Source organism: Glossina fuscipes, unplaced genomic scaffold (genome assembly GCF_014805625.2).
Source record: "Glossina fuscipes isolate IAEA_lab_2018 unplaced genomic scaffold, Yale_Gfus_2 42, whole genome shotgun sequence".
Taxonomy (NCBI): Eukaryota; Metazoa; Arthropoda; class Insecta; order Diptera; family Glossinidae; genus Glossina; species Glossina fuscipes.
The window spans coordinates 381,459-401,106 of NW_023998426.1; the positions used below are offsets into that span (position 1 = coordinate 381,459).

The 19,648-nt window shown below is 34.1% G+C and overlaps 1 protein-coding gene across 5 annotated transcripts; it reads left to right on the forward strand.

The window, feature by feature from the left end:
- The first annotated feature begins 790 nt into the window (after positions 1–790).
- LOC119636870 (protein lingerer) lies at positions 791–17,507 on the forward strand. 5 transcript variants are annotated; one of them, XM_038032536.1, is made up of 17 exons: positions 791–965; positions 1,024–1,215; positions 1,275–1,446; positions 1,508–2,682; positions 3,712–4,038; positions 4,102–4,389; positions 4,464–4,669; positions 4,918–5,025; positions 5,964–6,068; positions 6,192–6,280; positions 6,352–6,791; positions 9,945–10,079; positions 10,161–10,286; positions 10,369–10,617; positions 10,692–10,847; positions 13,668–13,700; positions 17,409–17,507. In XM_038032536.1, exons 1-17 carry the CDS (start codon positions 813–815, stop codon positions 17,505–17,507), a joined length of 4,053 nt encoding a protein of 1,350 aa, XP_037888464.1. In that variant the 5' UTR covers positions 791–812. The 5 variants fall into 5 exon arrangements, with proteins under 5 accessions (XP_037888464.1, XP_037888465.1, XP_037888466.1 ...); XM_038032537.1 differs by having other exon boundaries at positions 6,192–6,262; XM_038032538.1 differs by lacking the exon at positions 13,668–13,700.
- Positions 17,508–19,648: the final 2,141 nt, after the last annotated feature.

Consider the following 19,648-nt stretch of genomic DNA (forward strand, 5'->3'; position numbering starts at 1 on the left):
CTATGATAGGCTTTTCTATTGAAGAGTGAAAGTGATAACCATAGCATGCAAAGTTATAAAGAAAGCCGAGCACAAAAGTAAAGCGAAAAAAGAAAAACCGAAGCGAACTTAAAAAGACTTCAGTTGAAATTGTTGTAAATCAATTTTTTGTGTATGTAATTAGTGTATTAAACGCTAATCTAAGGTATGAATAGTCTTTTGTTTGAAATTAAAAAAGTAATTATTAAAAAAATCGACAAAGAGAAATACTCCACGTGAAAGTTGGTTTTATTTTACAAAAAAAATCTTTGAAATATGAGTAGAAATTCAATAGAAATTTTTGGTGTCGCAGAAATGTGTTTCTTGTGTGTGTGTTGTTCTGTCGTCTTAATGTGCGTGTGTGTAATGAATGTATACGTGATGTGAAAATTAAGTTCGCTCTTTGTTGAGAAAAAATGGGGAATAAATATTTTTAAAGAAAGAGTTTTAAAGAATTTTTGTAGAGAATTCGGGAAAACCTTAATTTTGCCCTTTGTTTTTTTTTAGAGAGTTTTAAAATAATTCATTTTATTTTATAGATGGAATATGTTTTTGTCAATTTAAAACGGTGATTCTTGGGAAGTTTCGTAACTTTTTTTTCTTGTTCTAAGGTGTTTATGCCCAACATAACAATAAGCTCATTGAACCGATCGCCCGTATTTTGGCACATTGCCTGCGCCCGTGTGCTTACACTATTACAGTAGAAGCGCCTGTTTACTGTTTGTGTTTATGTTTCCATTTTTATTTTTATTTTTTTTTCCTCCAGCTTACTTGTAAATACAGTGTACATAGATATGAGCACACAAAATCGAAGCAGCGGCGGCAGTCGCAATCAAAAGAAATCAAACTCTGGAAGTGGTGGTGGTGGAGGGGGTGATTCCTCAGTCATACATTCTCACAAGAAAACAGATTTAATCAAAACAGAAAAAGAGAAATCTCATCCAACGGTATGTTTGCTATACACTATAACGAATATTTTGGATCTAATATTTGCGTAAATTGCAGCCAACTGCTGAACAACTCCGCATAGCTCAGATAATTGAAGCCAATATATCGGAAGATCCACAGATGCGCGAAAAGGTCTTCACACTTATTGAAATGACCCAGCGTTCCGAAGAGGAGGTGTGTTGTGCTTTAAATGAGTGTGACAACAATTTGGAGCGGGCTGTAGTATTTCTTTTAGAAACCTTGCCAGTGGTATGTACATGATTTTTTGTTCAGTTGAAAATACTCATATATATTACTGTGCCCTTCAGGGGGCATTTGAAAGATCTTCGAAGAAGAAAAAAAACAAAGCTGCAAATGCTGTACAGGACAATGTTGGCGATGGTGAGTGGGTCGATAATAATGCCAATACGGACAAACGTGAGAAGTCACGTAATCGGAACAATAATCGTAATGGTCGCGGTGGGACCGACAGTCGTGGTTGTAAGTTTCCATTTGCTATAACTCCTTAGATAGTTGGCGTTAATGTTAATGTTCCTTTTAGGGCGGGGTAGAGAGGCACGTGAAAATGAACGTAATTCAAGAGGATTAGATCGTGATGACCGCACTAATGATAATTATCGAAGCAACCAACGTGGAGGTGGTCGTAGTGGCCGTGGTTCCGGCTATGTGGGACGGCGTGGTGGTGGCCGAGTCGGCGCTGGTCGAGGCGCAGGCGGACGCGCAGATCGCAATGAATACGGTTCGCGTTACAATGCAAATGATGACCATCAAGAAGTTGAATTGTGGGACAACACCATAGCACAAAACGCGGAAAAATTACAGCAGCAAACGCAAGATGATGCTTGGGGTGACTGGGATAACGAAGAATATGTCGGCTCTCTCAAAAACAGTAAGGTATTCACGACAAGCAATCTACCTAACCAAACGGCAGCTAGTGTGCTTAGTGGCACTGTGAACAGCAGCGGATCTGCTAATAGTGCTGCGGAGCTAACGGCACCACCAGGTCTGGAACACCATCTGGGCACTTCAGTTATTGGTGGCGGAACAACAACAGGGCAGTCGCAGGGATCTCATTTGAATGCTTTAGTTGGCAATGCCGTTGGGGCTGGCTCTAGTCTGGTAGACGACAGCAGCAGTGGTATGACGTCTGCAAATGTACTGCCGTCGGCCAACACTACTCCATTAATGCAGTATAGTGCTGCTGTAAGCAGTACTCCACAACTACAGCAGCAAACTATTGTTGGAGGCGGTAGTAGTAGCTTGATGAATAGTAGCAACACACAATACGCAAATGCAACGGCCACACAATTTGGCGCGACTGTGGACAGTTTTACTAATGCTGCAAACGCAGCAGCTAATTTGGTGCAACAAGTTCAGCAGCAGCAACAACAACAACAACAATTGACGCCACAGCTAAAGACTTCAGCGACTCTATCCGCCGAACAATCGCAGTATTTTAATTCGTTAACATCACAGAGCGCTGCCGCAAATGCAGTAGCGGCCGTGGCTAATGTTCAGCAGCAACAACAACAGGTGCAACAAATGTCAAATTATGGGCAGAACCCTGCTTCAGTTCAATATCAAACCTCATATGCCAATGTATTTGGTTCAGCGGCAACGGGTAATGCTGCTGGTACGGATCTTGCAGCCCAGCTGGGTAGCAATCAGCAGCCGCAAGTGCGGAGGGCACGTGCTAAGCTACCGCCGCCTTCAAAAGTAAGTTTCGATATCCACTAATTTGAGAACTTTACATTACATTATATACATGACCATCATCATGACAAAAAAAGCTTACTGATCATCAAATGTCCATGCGGCACTGTCCGTGGATTGGCTCTCAAAAACGTTGAAAAATTAAAGTAAATTTCAAACAAGTTAGAAAGTTATACTCTGCGGGGGCCAAATCCCGCATACTCATCGCTACGTATTTCATATTCTGTTCTCCAAGTTCTCTTATTTGATACCCATACTGTTATTAAGAAAAAATTAATCGTGTTCATAGACATTTTAAAATTAAACCGATAAACTGATTAAACCTATTTTTAGGCAGATAGTACATATTCGTTTGTGGAGGGTACAAAACAGTTTTGAACATTCTGTCTTGTTTGTCTTATGGTAAATGAGCATGGAACCTCAAAAAAATGAAAAAATAAAATTTAATTACTCATAACATTGTTTGGACGTAAAGAGTGGAGTAGAGCCTTCTAACTTTAATCATTTCTAAGTAACGAGATAAATGAAGTTGTGTTCAGATTACGCCACACTGCGGATTTCTGCTCTAACCACTTTGGCCCATTTTCAATACTAACCTGCGAGCAGAAATTTGCAATGTTTCTATCAAATTTGAAGTCGACACCTTAATTTTTGCGAACAGCGGAGTGCCAGGAACACATACCACGCAACCACAAAGAGACGGACAGACATCAATTCAGAGTTTCACGCTGATCAAGAATATATATACCTTATAGGGTCTGTGAAGCTTCCTTTTGGGTGTTACGTACATGATGAAAAAAAAAAAAAAAAAAAAATAAGTGTACGTTCATCTTACAATGACGGGTATAAAAAACAAGAGCAGTAGAAAACATTTTCCAGAATTATTTGCGATTTAACTGCGACTGAAAACTGAAAGACATATCGAATCGCGAATGAAAAAACCCTGTCTTCACAATTAAATAAATTCGATATGTTCATCTCTGTGACTCCCCAAGGGCGATGACATTATTTTCATGTTGTTTGTCGTTTCAGATACCCTCGACAGCTGTTGAAATGCCTGGTGATTCTTTGAATAACATTGGTTATTTGGATGTACAATTTGGTGCTTTAGACTTCGGTACAGAGGATACGTTCGAGAACATACCTGATAAGTTTAATACATCAGTTACAATTGAAGCTCAACAGCAACAGCAACAGACGCAGCAGCAGTCGCAGAAAGGTATGGTCCAGACGCCACAAGATGTGGTTACATCGTATGAAAGCCAAACAAAGGCGGGTGTTTTGGCACAGCAGCAACAACAAGTAACGCAACAACAGCAGCAGGTATCATTGTCAACTGGGCTACAAGGTAGCCATTTGGTGAGCAAAAAAAAAAAAAAAAAAAAAAAAAGACGAAGAATGTGTATAAGCATTTAATTTTAGGACTCCTTATCGGCGGGTTACACGCAGCGACCGTCTCAGCAACAACAACAAGTGCAACAACAGGTTTCAGGAGTTGGTAGCTCCGGTACAGTCACAGGCAATGTTGCTTTAGATCAATTGACCAAAAACGATCCTTATAGTCAGACTAACAGTAATGCTGTGGTGGCTAGCGGCTATCAAAGTGCCTACCAAGGTAGTGCAAATGTTGCCAATAAAGCTGCCGTAAATGTGTACCAACCATCCGTGGCCACACAAGGTTACAACAATTCTAACTATGGCAATGTACAGGTAGGTATTCAAAGAATTTACAAAATATTTGCAATGTTTTAATTAATTTGTTTAATAATTTTTTAAATTTATAGTCTTCGGTTGCTAATACTTACCAACCTCAGACTTATGGTTCTTATCAACAGAATTCTGTGAATTCGTATCAGCAACACCAACAACAACAACAAGTAACAGCTAATGCACAAGGTGCGTCAAATGTTGCGGCCTCTGGTTCAGTAGGTGGCGGTAGTACAACGCAAAACATTCCCTCAGTTGGTGGCAGCGGCAGTAATAATACAACGTAAGTTGATTTGATTTTAAGATTGTATTCTGTCGAAATCTTCGCTGACAGATGTTGTTTTTTATATTTTTTTAAAATTTTTTTCCTTCTGTTTCATTGTTAATATTATTTAACTTGTGTTGACTTATTGGTCAATTGCTTGTAAAATCGCTTGTATTATCATACTATGTGCTTTGCGTTCTTGTCTATTACTATTATTATTATTTGCTCGATGATCAACCACGTTGTGTCGCCTGCTATATACACAGGGCAAATGCAAATACGAGCTATTTGTCGTCAGCCTATGGATCCCAACAGAATGCCTACCAAGCTGGCCAGAGCGTTTATGGTAACGCTGGTCTATCGAATAATACCGGGTATGTGCGTAAATTTTGTAAAAAATTTTTTTTAATGGTATTATGAAAGTAGTTTTTTAGTTTTGTAGATGTCTTTCAGAAGGGGTTGAGAAAAGCTCCACAATTTATGAAAATATTGCTTTGAATTTTTCTCTGCAAAAAAAAAAAAAAAAAAATTCTGAAATGTATAAATTTTTATCCTCATCATAGAAACGGGAAAAGATATGGTGCTTGTAAAAAAATAAAACCGAACTCGAACCATTTACGTACGTGCCCTTCATTGAGAAGAAACTTTGTCATATATTCGCTATCAAAGATTTATGCAAGACTAATAAAATATTCATTATTTTCCTCTTAGAATATCTAAAAGGTTTCGATGATATCAAAATTAATTGTTATTGAAAAAATTTCACTGAGATTCAAAATTTAAGAAGTAAAAACACTGTAGTGGGACAAGGCATACTGTCCTAGACCACTGCGCTTAGTACAGTTATTCACGTAATGACTTTTCAAAATAATGCACTGTATGGGAAGTTGACGAAAAAGTGGCTCGAACTATTCCGAACTATTTTCAATAGTGTCCCACCTTGGGCCAGATCTGTCATTGTAGTAAAATTTTTTAAATATCCCAAAAAATGGTAGAGTGCGGGTTGTAGACAAAATAAAAAAGGCGGACGGCATGCTTAATTCAGATCAGGAAGTGGTTCTGAGTTGACCGGCGCAGTAGGAACCACAATTGGTGCAGGCTATAAAAATGCTTAATAAGACCTATTTTGTACGTAATAAGTTTAAGATTGTGATGGGGATTATTTTGACGTTCAGCTTCTCTGCCAGACAATCCGAATGTTTGTACGCTACTTAAAAGTGAAGCAATTAGGTATTTGCTTAATTTGCTAATACTTTAGCTTTGTTTTTTGTGTTTCGTAATGTCATTTTGTATTGTTCTATATAACGTTTAGATATTCCGGTAACACAAACACTTCATCGACTCAGTACAGCAACTTTAGCGCTAGCGCAAAGTTAAAGGAGACATCAGCTTCATCAAATCCATCACATTACGAAAGGTAAGCTTATTTGTTCCTACTTTTGATCTAGATTGTTATAGCCATTATATGTTATCAGTTATATCATGTTGTCATGTCAATTTCATATTGATTTTATCGTTTTCTTTCTATGCATTTACATAGCGTTTCATCTGGCAATGCAGTTAGCAACAGTGGCTCGGCAGTTAATGCCGTTACGAGTGCGGTCAATTCGGGTAATGCTCCCCCAAATAGTATGATCCCGTTATCTTTAAATGCACATAACAATGATCAATTTAAATAACACTTATACCTTCTTCTTTAGATAATAACAACAATAATAGCGGCGTCGGTAGTAATAGTCAAACTGGCGCAAGTTCGGGTGTTACTAATACCGGTTCAAATGTGGCCTCGGCTGTTAACGTAAATGCTGGAACAGCCAGTAATAGCAATAGTAATAATGCATCAAATGTGTCCAATAATAGTAGCAGTACTGGTAGCGGTGTTGTAAACAGCAGTACCGGTGCTGCATCATCAGTAGTAGCCGCTGCAGCAGCAGCTGCTGCTGTTTCGTCGGCGACAAATAAAAATAGCGGTGGCGTTGCTGGTAGTGCAGCAGCGGCCGGGGCCGGAGGTGCTGGTAGCGGAATGGTTCCCAACATTCAAATGGTTAGTCAATATATACAGACTTCATTGCCATACTATCAGCAACCAGTTTATTCTTATGAGGATTTACAAATGATGCAACAGAGAGTACCACACGTGGTGAGTTGATGGCGAAATGCAACGCAATATAAACAAAAATAGTAATAGTTCTTTTATTAACAATTATATTGAAAAAGCCAATCACATTAATTCTAAATTATCAACCCATTTTGATAAAAATATTTCCCTTAATTATTTCTCATTTTTACAAATCTAATTTTCATCTTCCCCATTTAATAATCATAAGCTCGACATTTGGATTTCTTATATTTTAAATTATTTAAGAGCATTCGAGGCTCTATATCAACCCTTGACGAATCAGAATATAGCAATGTTTCAGTTCTGTTTGCCAAAATGAATAGGTTTTTTGTGTCAAAAGAGTTCCTATATATCATTGTATGTTTTTTTTTTTTTTTTTTTTTTTTTTTTTTAATTTTTCGATGTAAATGTGGTCGGTATATCAGTAAGAAGAACCTACTTGCTCAAGACGAAAAGTCGGATATTAGAGTGGTTTTGTCAAAGTTCAGGTCAGTTTCTATGTGTGGCAAGTTTCTAAATAAAAACATATCGATAGTACCTTTTCCATCAATATTCCTCTACACTAAAGTACATTGTCATCGATAGCGAGGACGGACTACGCCATCTTTTCGCTTAAATTCTTGATGATTTTTCTAGATTAACGTGCATCTGTGATGACCTGAAAGATATATATTTTTTTTCCTACTCTAAATGCTAAATGTTATGGCTGGATTGAGCTCATATTGATCCTTGGCTATCAATGGAGTATGTTAACGATAAGTTTTATTCCATTTCCATTTCAACTTGCTTTTCTTTCTGTTCCAAAACCTAATCAAGGGCCATCAACGAAAAATTAAAATAGGTTTCATTTTCCTATCCCTAACTTTTGCGAACGCGATTCAAAAAAGGTGAAAAAATGCAGAGTTTTTTGCTCATATGAAATATGCCTCACTTGTCGAATCGATTAACTTTGCTTTCTGAATTTTTTTTTTTTGTGAAAAAAAGTAAAATTTAACTACTTGTAACTTTGTGTGGGCATGGCCGGTTGCTTCCATTTTTCCATTCTAACTTTTATCATTTCTAACTAACGCGAAAAAACCCACAAATTTTTGTTAAGCTAATTGGAGTTGCGTTCAGATTGCGCCACCTTGCGAGCTTTTTTGCTCTTACCAATTTGGCCCATTTCCAATAAAAACCAGCGTGCAAAGACTTTCAATGTTTCTACCAAATTTGAAGTTGATATCTTAAGAAGAGTGCCAACAACAAACGCAACACAGACGATTTAATCAATACAGCATTTCCCGTTGATCAAGAATGCATATACATTATAGGCTCTCTGAAGCTTCTTTTCGGGTGTTACATACCCCCACCTTTTGATGGTGGGTGCAATAAGCAATAACTCTCAGACACCAACTCCACCATATGGTGATGGAAGAATTTAGTTGGAAAAATTTTTAACGAGGCAATCAAAAAAATAAATACTTAGTAAAAATCTATATATTTTTATCACTTTCTAAGCACTGTATATAAGACAATGTCAAATAAACCGTTTTATCACTTTTCTCCCCCTTTGGTTTTATGAAATTGATCGATTCGAAAAGTGTGAGTGCGGCACTTATATATACTTTAGAGGCTTTTCGGTGACTATATCTGAGTTTCGCAAGATTAATATCTTTTATTGATGAATGTAAAGATTCGTGTGAAACACATCTACGACAATGTGAATATTTTAGAGCCATGCCACGCACAATCTTTAAATCAAAATATTGTCTCTCTTTACTATTTTCATGCAAATACCATCTGTGTGTACTTAAATTATATGTTGAACTATCAAATGAACACCTTAAACAACGCCGAAGAGGATGGATAACGAAATATCGTCTTTCATCAGCCAATCGTACATTTCTTTGTTGTACTCATCGCTTTTTATCATTTCATGTTTCATATTAGCAGTTTTTCATGATTTTTGTTTTGCTTACTTATTATTAGAGCCCACATTGGGTAGCTGTTTACCCTTAAACAATATTCTAGCATGGAATTTCATTAATTGCAAAATGCATTGTACTTTGTAGGTAGCTTGATATAAAATCATTAGAAGTGTATGTCGATGACGACCCCTATATATTCCTCTATTTGGAAATTTCGATTTCTGTAAGTCATCTTTCTCACCCAGATACAGTGTTGAGAGAATGTTGACGCTTAGCGCACATAACGAAATTTCACAGAGGAGATTCCAAAATGCCCTCATAAATGTACCTACAAAAGCCAAGAGCGAAAGCAAAATCGAAAAAACTAAACATTTCATCTTTCGTACACGTTACCCCACTTGTGGTATAAGGTAACATTAAGTTTATACGGATTATACGCAACACCCATCCTTGATTACACCGACACCGTGGAAACCACAGTGGTTTAAGCCTGTCCGGCCGGTCTTGTTTTGTTAGATTCAACCTACCGGTCGTAACGTTTGAAATAGTTTGATGAAATTTGATTCACCGACATGTTCTGGCACAAGAAAGAATGCTAATGAAAACGATTTCGATCACTCTCCATATAAAGCCTTAATATGAAAGATGTTTACATAGGTAGCTGTATTAAATGGAATTTTGTAGGGCAATTGCTGACAGGCCGCGTTCCTCTATTGTGTATTCACTTGTTTACTTGTGTCACAATCTGTTTAAAAACTTTCAGGAGATTTTTTCTAATTAAATGGAATAGTAGGTAGAACGATGAGCTGCTGGGCTGTTTTCTCTCTTATTTGTAAAAGCTGTAACTGTATATTATCGTCAGTTACGTCACATTAACCAGTAATTCTTTTTTAATTGATATATTAGACTATTTTTAAAGTAACGAAAGAGACTACAATTTTTCAATTTTTTTTTTTCGTTTTCTTATGTACCTTATTTCATTCATTTGTGATACGATCCATCTTTCTTCTTTTGTCATGTTTACGTTTCTATTGCATTGCATTGAACCAAAATTTAACAAAAAAAAAAAAAAATAAATTTAAAAAAAAAAAAACACTTTCTTTTTATCATATGTAAATAGCTAAACTCGTCCTTATTCTAACAAGTTCACATCTCGCCTTCCCAAAATGAATTTTTGTATTAACACCAACAAATTATATATATTTTGTTTTTGAAAATGAATTTAAAGAAATTTTTATGATTAATGTTCTCTCTAAATGTTTTATAGCAAGGTTATTACGATTTGAATTACACACCCACCAGTTTAGGAGCCGGCCGTGATAATTTAGGTTCAGTAGCGTATTCAGCAATGACTGATGGTCGTTTCGCCAGAACTGACAATAATTCCAGCCCTGTTAGTAATGTAAGTACAACAAATTCTTAATAATTCTTAAGCATAAATGAAAAGAAAAGTTAAATATATTTTTTTTATTTTATTTTCTAGGTTTCCAGCACTATGTCACAACAAGCCGGTTCTAGTGGACCAATGCTTAATGTTCCTTATGCTTACTTTTATGGTGGTAACGTAATGCCGGGTAGTTTTCAATATGGCACGCCAGCCATTTATCCGGTAGTTAAATATTTTATTATGAATTAATTTTATAAGGAAAATATATTCAATTTTCTCTTTCTGTTTTTTTTAATTATTTCAGCAAATTCCAGCCGCCAATACTGCATCAGGTGGTCAATTTCCAAAGCCATCGTATAATACGGGTTATGGATCGACAAATTATGATGCTCTCTCGCAGGCTTCGCAAGACTATACAAAAGGCACTTATCCGTCGAGTGTTAATCAACAAACAAAATCTCAAAATGTTACAAATCCCCCTCAAGCAGGTACCGCCTCAGATATTACGTCATCCATGTATGGTAAAGGACATGTAGCGCTTAATAAAGTCAATGTAAGTAAAATATTCACTTTATTATTTTACATATCTCGCGTTATATCGTCCTGTTTTTTTTTTTTTTTTTGTAGTCGTACGAAAAGCAGAATTTTCATTCTGGTACTCCACCACCATTTAATATGCCTAATACGCAAGCCGCTGGAGGTACTTCGGCTCAGCCATATGGCATGTATTTACCTACCATGCCGGCTGCCGGACATCATATGATTCACCCACCCATACATCAGGTAAAATCATAACATTATAATTGGTTTATTTAAACCTAGTTTGCTTCCAATGGATATGCGATTCGCTATACATCCGCCAATCGTTTCATTAATTATTTAATTAAATTCAGCTTAGATTACAGCTAATATAGCTAAATAGCATTATATCAATCAATTTGATTTTTACTGACATTGTAATGTGCTTTTTATTCATATACTACTTTTTAGTATCATTTCTTGTTTGCTGTATATGTAGCTAGCCTGTGTGTTTATCTCTATGCTTTCCTTTATATTTTTCATTCGCCTCTTATATTAATTATTTCATTTTCAAGTGTAGTAGAAAAATGTGATTCAACTTTTACCGCACAGTAAACAGTAAAACAGTAAAAAATCAAATGCAAATCCCGTAATGATGATAATTGATAGGTTCATAAACATTTTTTACGTAGTTACGGCACTAGCACTTAATCGAATTCGAGATGATGCAATCATTTAAAAAAAAGCCTCAAAAGTTAATGTAAGGTTAGATTTTTTTTCAAAAATAAATCATAAAATAATTAAAATATTTATTCAAATCTTTATTGAAAAGCATCACCCATCCATTAAAATTGTATACGAAAAAAGTATATGGCTTCCTTCTCAAAATTTCGCTAACTCATTTAATCCATTGATTTCCATCCACCGAGGAAATTGTTGCCGAAATGATTCTAATAACTTGTGCTTAAAAAAAAACAAAAAAAAAAAAAAAAAACCCAGAGAAAATAATTGAAAGAAGGGTAAATTTCAAGATCTACATGAGCCTTCAATGTTGGAATTTCGTGAAATTCATTGAACCCGGCATTCTTCAAATTTAGGCAACAAATGTTCCTCAAACATATTTATTTGTAACCTGGACGCGAAGCAATAACAGTAACCCGCACAAACTTAGTTCGAAAGTTTAATTAATTTTAACGCGTAGCACTTGCTGTCTGTGCACGGATTCATTAAAGTTAAAGTTGCATGTCATTGCAGTTGCAGTCAAATGCCAATATGATACTTAAAAAAAGTTAACAGATTTAATAATGATCTCGTGCTGCAATGTCCGTTCGCTAAGAGAACGAAAAAATTTTAGTTTTGAGCAACTTTTCACTACGTTATCCCTTATTTGCTTTTGCTTTTGCATTTCTGTGGTTTGGTAGCATGAAAGATTTTGCAGGGGGAAAATAAATTTCTTCGACAGCAATCCTCATATTGAACCAATATACCTTTTTTGTGCACGTGAAGTGAATCGTAGCAAGTGAAGGTGAATTTTCGAGAAATTGCGTCCATTTTTAATTTGGTTTCCTAGCCATATACATATATATATATATATATATATATATAACTTACTTTCAATTAAAATGAGCAAAACTTTAATCAATTTCTATTTATTACTACACCCTACACCATTTGCAATACAAAGATGTATTAAGTTTGTGCGGATTGTAGACAACATCCAGAAGGACTTGGGATGGACGGACTGTTTGTTATACCGATCGATTTACAATCATTTTCCAAGCCTATCTGTTTATCTGTTTTGGTCCAAGTAACGAATGCTAGAGAAAATGATTCGGGTCAAACACTTCCCATATAAAGCCATGCTCTGAAATGTCGATATATGGATAGCTGTAGGGTAGTGTATTATTGTTAATAGTAGGCTGTGCCCAGCTTTAGTTATTTTACTTGCTTCTCATTTGCTTTACTTTTAAACTTTCAATTCGGTAAAACATTCGGACACGGTTGAGTCCATTTTATATGTACCCTGCAAAGATCGTAACAATACAATTATGAATAGCCCTGACGAGCGCCCTATAATATCCCTCAGCGAATAAGCCAACGATGTGTAATTGGTGACATGACAATACGCGAAAATATTGACATATGGGAAAATCTAAACAATTTCCGAGATGTCGTTTCAGCGGGGTAACACAATATGACATAAAGTTGTTGAACGAATCGCGTAATTGCAAAACAATGTATCTTCACGACAGCTTCTCTTGGGCCTCCTCGTAAGTGAAGGCGTGCTTATTAACTGTTGAGAGTAAAGATCGATAGATTTGATCGATCTTTTAAAAGCGTCAAAGTTGGCTTGTAATGTGCGGGTGAGCTGTAGCAAGCAGTAATTTATTAATAATTAAATTTAAGAAAGGATTGCATCAAAATCAATTTTTTTCAAATTACAACAGTGGTTAATGAATTTCCTCCCATCGTGCCGCGCTATTCTGGCTTTAAAAGAAAAAAATTTTTCATTGCGTTTTTTTTTTTTTTTTTTCTATTTTACATGCACACACGTATTTCAGTACATGTAAATATTTTTACAAAACTTTGCCTTAATTTTAAAAATAATTTTGATAAATAAAAAAGCAGCACTAGTAAGCACTAAAAAAAGGTCATTTATAAAAAAAAAAAATAAAATAAAAATTAGTCGTACTTTTTAGAAACCTCATACACCACCTCATCACTGTCACTCTCACTCATGTATTCCACTCTCCACTGTTATTCGGAATTATGATTACTATGATACTCATTCACACATCTATTTATTAAATTATTTTTTTATATGGGGTTAATTAAAAACGTATTTATTAAAAATTAATATTTATTTTGAGGTTTTTAAAGCGTATTTTTTTTTACTCTATTCTCTAGTCTTTTTATTTCCAAATGTTTGACTATTCTAGAGAAAGTTTTCTTAGATAAATTTTGCACATTAAACAACAACAAAAAAAAAAAAAAAAAAAAGTTTTAAAAAAAAAAAAGCGGAAATTGTTGGATATTTATTATTTTTATTATTTTTTCTTTTGGTTTTTTATGGGACTACGTTAGATGGACGGCAGGATTCACAATTCATCCCGCCGGGTAAGTTAATGTCTCTTACTCTTTCTATCTCTCTCTCTCTCTCTCTTTATCTATCTATCTATCTATCGATCTCTTTGTCTATTTCTTTAACTGTCTCTTACATGCACAAACTTTCACTCTTACATTATATCTTTTAATACATAACGTCTCTTAATTAAACAAAACTACAATTAACTCTGGCTTTTTATAACAAAATTACTTAAAATGGCAAAGTTTTCTAAAAATATTTAATGCTACAAAAGAAGACACAAATAAAACAAAATTTTTTTTTTAAGGTACAGAAGAAAATAAATGATTGTTTCCTGCTTTTGGTAAAAAAAAGAAGTGTCTTGTTATTACAATTTTTTTTTGTTTTTTTTTTATATATTATTATTGGCTTTTGATCGGTTAGGTTTAAAATTTTAAAATTTGCATTTGTAGTCGAATTATTGTAGTTTTGTTGTTATTTTGTTTGTGTTGTTGCTTCTTTTAATTTTATTCTCTTTTTTTTTTTTGAATTTTGTAATTTTTTTTTTTTTTTTATCATTTCTATGCCACTCACCACCCAAAATGTTATTGAAACTAATTTTGTTATTATTCTACTCGCTGCTGCACTTAAAGGTGGCTAAAAATGTTCAAGTTCATGATCGAATATTAAATGTTGGGTTAATTTAATCATGGCCAGTCGCTTTGCCAAAATTGTAAAGCTTCTTAAATTCAAGGCCTCGGAAATAATAATTTACCGTCTTAAAACGGAAAGCCGATAATGGGATTATTTTGTTAGATACTTTCGGGAATTACAACTCACTATAGATGCTGGTATATATACATCGATTTTCTTCTTTTCTTTTTTTATTTGACCTATAATATGGTATATTGTATTGGTAATACTGCACAAAAATAGAAGAAATTAGCCACACCTATTTAATATGGAAATTTGTTTTTTTTTTTTTAGTCATCTTTTATGACGACGACGGTAGTGGGTATAAAAGATTCACTTACAGCCGAGTATAATATTCTTACGTAACCGGTTATGGTACAATGAGACATTAAGTTTGTAAGGATGTATGAAACGTCCAAAAGATATAAGATTGAGATGAACCCGCCTTTTATTATAGAAAGTGATTCTGAATTGATTTCAGATTGTCTGTCCGTCTGAGCGTCTTTTCTCGCATCGAAACTTTTGAAATAGTTTGATGAAATTTGGTATGCGGATGTGTTTTGGCCAAAAAGCGGACTCTATTGGACTATCGGACAATTTTCTCGACCCGGAGTATTTAAAAATGGGGCAACTCGCACTATAATGTTTTTAATTGTTTATAATGACGAAACTTACAACGACTAGAAGGCAAATTCGTACATAGTTAATAAGTAGCTCAGATATTTCATAAGGTGGTGGTTAAGCCAAGTAAACCTGTAAAAGTTTTCATGAAAACCTATTATACAATTAAAAAAAAAAAAGGGGGGGGGGGCGGGGGGGGATAGCCAATCGTTTGCTAATAAATTTATAAAATCTATTCAGGAAAATTAATCTTCGGTTTAAAGAGATTAATGCCACTATGACGAGAGTTGGGAAGCCAAATGATAGACAGTATTATCCACTCCATACAACGGTTAAAGTAAGGTATTTTAGCTACCCTTACAATATATCTGATTGGACCAAAGCAAATTGTGCAAGCTTTAGCCTTGACAATAGGTTTGGATGGGTTAAAGCAAGCAAGTTAAAATATTGCAACATTAACCTTTGAAGATCTAGGAAAATTCTGAATTGATCTAGACATGTCCGTCTGTGTAGCGTCTGTTCTAAACAATGCCCTGGGCGCAAAACTGAAGCTGCCGGCTTCAAGTTTGACAGAAATATCGGAAGTCCTTCCTGGCCAGTGGTTATTTAAAATTGGCGAAAGACCAAAACCTGAAAATTGACGAGTATTTTTTATGATGAGTGTACAAAAATAGAAAAAGTTAAGCACGTCCATCCTATACGGAAATTTAGTGTTGTTTCCCTTTTCTTAACTGTGTTTTTGGGACCCCGGTAATGGATATAAAAAATTCGGTCATAGCGGAATACAATTTTCCCATCCTTCCTAAAATTTGTAGGTGATGACGAAGTTTAACTTATATTCATCTGCCGGTTTTTTTTGATATGATCAGCGATGTTCAGCCTACGGAAAAAATTGGGTAAAAAATTTCCATTAAAATGTGCGTAGCATTTCTCCTAAAGACAAGACACAGACATTGACGTAAAAGAAGCCGTTCAAAATTTTCCAAAAAGTATAGGAAGACTTTCCGATAAGAACGAGTCTCGGGGGCACGTATAGCCCATAATAATATCGAAAAAGTGAAAATATGGATAGCAAGAATACTTCACTAGGCCTCAATTCGAACCGAGCTATGACAGGAGAGCAGGACCTCAAAAGTACTAAGACGATGCAAATGACTTTCCGGTTAGCAAACGATGAGCTTGGAAGCGAAATTAAAACTGGCTGCAAATTTAAACGTACTTCTTAAATAAGTCTTTCCAAGTAACAAATTTTACTTACTGAAGTTGTGGAACTTTTGAAATTACCGGAACTTTCTGAATAGGATCAGTAATATAGTGTATGCAGCAAATGTTAATTTGGTAATCTGTGCTTTTCAAAAAATTAATCCCGATCGATTTACTCTAATACAGCCATAACAACTAAAAAAAAGCTCGAGTTATATACATCCAACTCTTTTTACACGATAGATATGTTCCTTAGAAGACCGTGCAGAAAACAATAGTGCAAAAATATACACGCGACATATGGTAAGTTTGGGAAAGTGTTCTAAAACTTCAAAAAATCGTGTAAAACGAAAAAACTCTAAATATTTTCCCTAAAAGTCGTGTAAAGTAGTAATCATAAAATTCAAATTATTTATTGGTAAAACTGAAACAATCCACTTTCACTACAAAAAGCATATTCAAATTAGTGTACAGAGAAAATTCGGTCCATTAGTACTACATATAAAAATTTTAATTGAAATTAAGAACAAAAAAATTCAATTTCGCAAATATTCATCGCTAGTTGATAACAAGCGTGAAAGTTTATAATGGATTGGACCAAAAATGCTACCATTGGTAGATATTTCGAGTGTGTCTAGCACAATTGTCGGGTTTGATTCAAGTGAAGAATTTCATTTCTTAGTAGTATTCCGAACCACTAACAAAAGTCTAGGTACAAACCGATCCACTTAAGATCACTGTATTCCCCAAATTGTATGTCGTTGCTGTACACACGAGTTTCTGCAAGACACTGTCGAAATTAGAATTTAAAAAAAAAATTGTTTTTGCAATTCGTGTAAAAAAAATTATTTTTTTTGGAATTTGAATTTTTTCTTATTAGTGAACAGTGTTATTTCAAAATCGAGTAAAAAAAGGGTTGCTTGTATATAATCGGATCTAAATTATTTTGGACCTAACTACGCGAGTAGCATTAGTTTATCGCAATTAAATTTAACTTACACCAATAAGCGTTTTCATTAAATGATGTGAATGAGTGAATGGATGAATTTTAATTTTCTAAAAACTCCTGACATCTTGTATCGCCTAACATTTTCTTAACTTAATGTGGTGGGAATTATAAAAAAAAATCGATTTAAAGCGAATATATCATTTTTTCTATTTGTTTTCTCTCGATTTTTTTTTCGTCTTTTTCTTCTTAACTTTGTAATTTATTATAATTTTTTTTTTTTTTTTGGTGTTTCTAGGATTCCAACAGCACTGGCCAACGCCAACCGAATAGTAGTCAAACTAAATCGGCTGCTAAACAAGGTTACTCACCCTCTTATTGGACTGGTCAGAACTGAGTTGTTATCGTTTGCTAGTTGAGCTAAGCAGGCGATCTCTGAAAAAAAGAAGAAATCCATTTTTTTTTTTTTTTCGGAAATCTTATTAATCTATATATTTCTACATAGATCGAAAAACAAAAGAAAAAAGAAAAAAAATAATAATAAAAAAGAAAACCGACAAAAACTTTTAAAATATATAAGCGTATGTATGTAAGTTGCTGTTAGCCGCTGCTGCTTCTTTCTCTTTTTTTAAAACAAACATAAAACCAACAAACAACATCTATGAGAATTGATGTAAAATTGAAGAAAAAAAAAGAAAAAAAATTTAAAACACGATTTTTTTTAACGTATACATAAATATATACAAATATATATATATATATATATATATATATATATATATATGTAGAGAGAGAAAGGTAATAATAATAATAAGAAAAAGAAACTCCCACATAATTCAATAGAATCAATCAATCCTCTTGTAGTTATTGTCTTAATGTTATTCATAATTTTTACACATATTTCTCTTAAACATAATGCCAATGCCACGACGCCATCACAGACCATTGCACCATCAATTGCATCATTTTTTCATATTACAAGTGTTCTGTGTCTCTTCGCATCAACAACAACAACAACAATAGTATATAGAATAGTCAAGAAATAAACTATAGAAATCATTACTTGCTTATACAGATTTATACAGGATATGTGCAAACATGTATGTATATACACATGTATTTATATAAGAGAATACACTTTTTTAAATCATATTTTTTAAATATATATGGGAACTCATCCGCATTACAAACCGCATAACAATGCATACCCAAACATGCCCGCCAGCACGTCCATCCATCCATCCATCCATCCATCCATCCATCTATCCATCCATCCATCTATCCATTCATTCTTCCATTCATCCTTCCATTCATCCATCCATCCACCCATTCATATCCAATTGCACCAAACTCTGTATTCTCCTTCCTTTTACTTTTGCACGTACACATATAAATATATATTTACCATAATTTACACTGCAAAGATAACCAACCAACAAACACAATTATCAAATAATTTAAATAATTATTATTATTAAATAAAAACAAAAAGTAAAAAAAAAAAAATAAATACAATATGTATTGAATGTGTGTATGTAATACTAAAGGAAATTATCGAAAGTTAAGAGAAAAATAAACAAAACTTTATTAAAACCGAAAATAAAAGAAAATTTTTATAGAAAAAGAAAAAAATAAAAACAAAAAAAATATATAAGCTTAGTAAAGAGCGAAAGTGTAATGCAAAGCAAACTAAAAATAAAAAAAATAAAACATTTTCTTCACCTTTAAACACCCGCAAACAAACTTTTTCACAAAAATACATACACTTACACACACAAGGAATACTTTCGATTTATAATGAATAAAAACAGTTTCTCAGCGTATGTTAAATAAAAAAAAAAAAAAAATAAATGAATAAAAATTTATGAATTAAAAACCAAGAATAAATAAGTAAAAATAAAAAAACCAGAAATTAAAAGAATGCAGAAAATTTACAATTTATTAATAATTATATATACATAAACAAAGAAAAACACGGAGAAAATGAAACACATTGTAATCGGTTTAAACTTATATATGTATAATTATAATAACCTTAATATTTAAAATAAATACAAAAGTACGATAAAATTTAACAACAGCAAAAAATTTTAATACTTTTACTTGGTTTTCTATTAGAGGGGATTTCCTCTTTTGTATCTTCTTTCAATTTATCGCGGTTTCTTACATATTTTGACCGAAGGATGGCGGATGTGTTCCTCTCTTCGCAAAGATACATAAGTTGTCCATTCGCCGTAACATCTCCACAGGAGAAACCCTCTTAATTATACATAAGTTGAGCATCCATCTGTACGTCGTAGACATTCGCAGGAGAACCGTCTCAAATTATACATAATTTGTCTACCCGTCTGCCCGTCGTAGGCATTCGCAAGGAAAACGCCCCAAATTACACCTAAGTTAACCACGCCTCTGTTTGATGTATAAATGCCAGCAATATTCAGATAGAAAGCTGGAACTTGAAATATTTCCTGGTTGAGACTAATAAAGTTCCACAATGGAATCATGCGGTCATAGTGAGCAGAGAAAAGCAGTAGTAGA

Coding starts and splice junctions, on each gene's coding strand:
- LOC119636870 (XM_038032536.1), top strand. CDS start 813: ATGAGCACACAAAATCGAAGCAGCGGCGGCAGTCGCAATCAAAAGAAA. Junction 1,216..1,274: donor TTTTAGAAACCTTGCCAGTG/GTATGTACATGA, acceptor TGTGCCCTTCAG/GGGGCATTTGAAAGATCTTC. Junction 4,670..4,917: donor AGCGGCAGTAATAATACAAC/GTAAGTTGATTT, acceptor CTATATACACAG/GGCAAATGCAAATACGAGCT.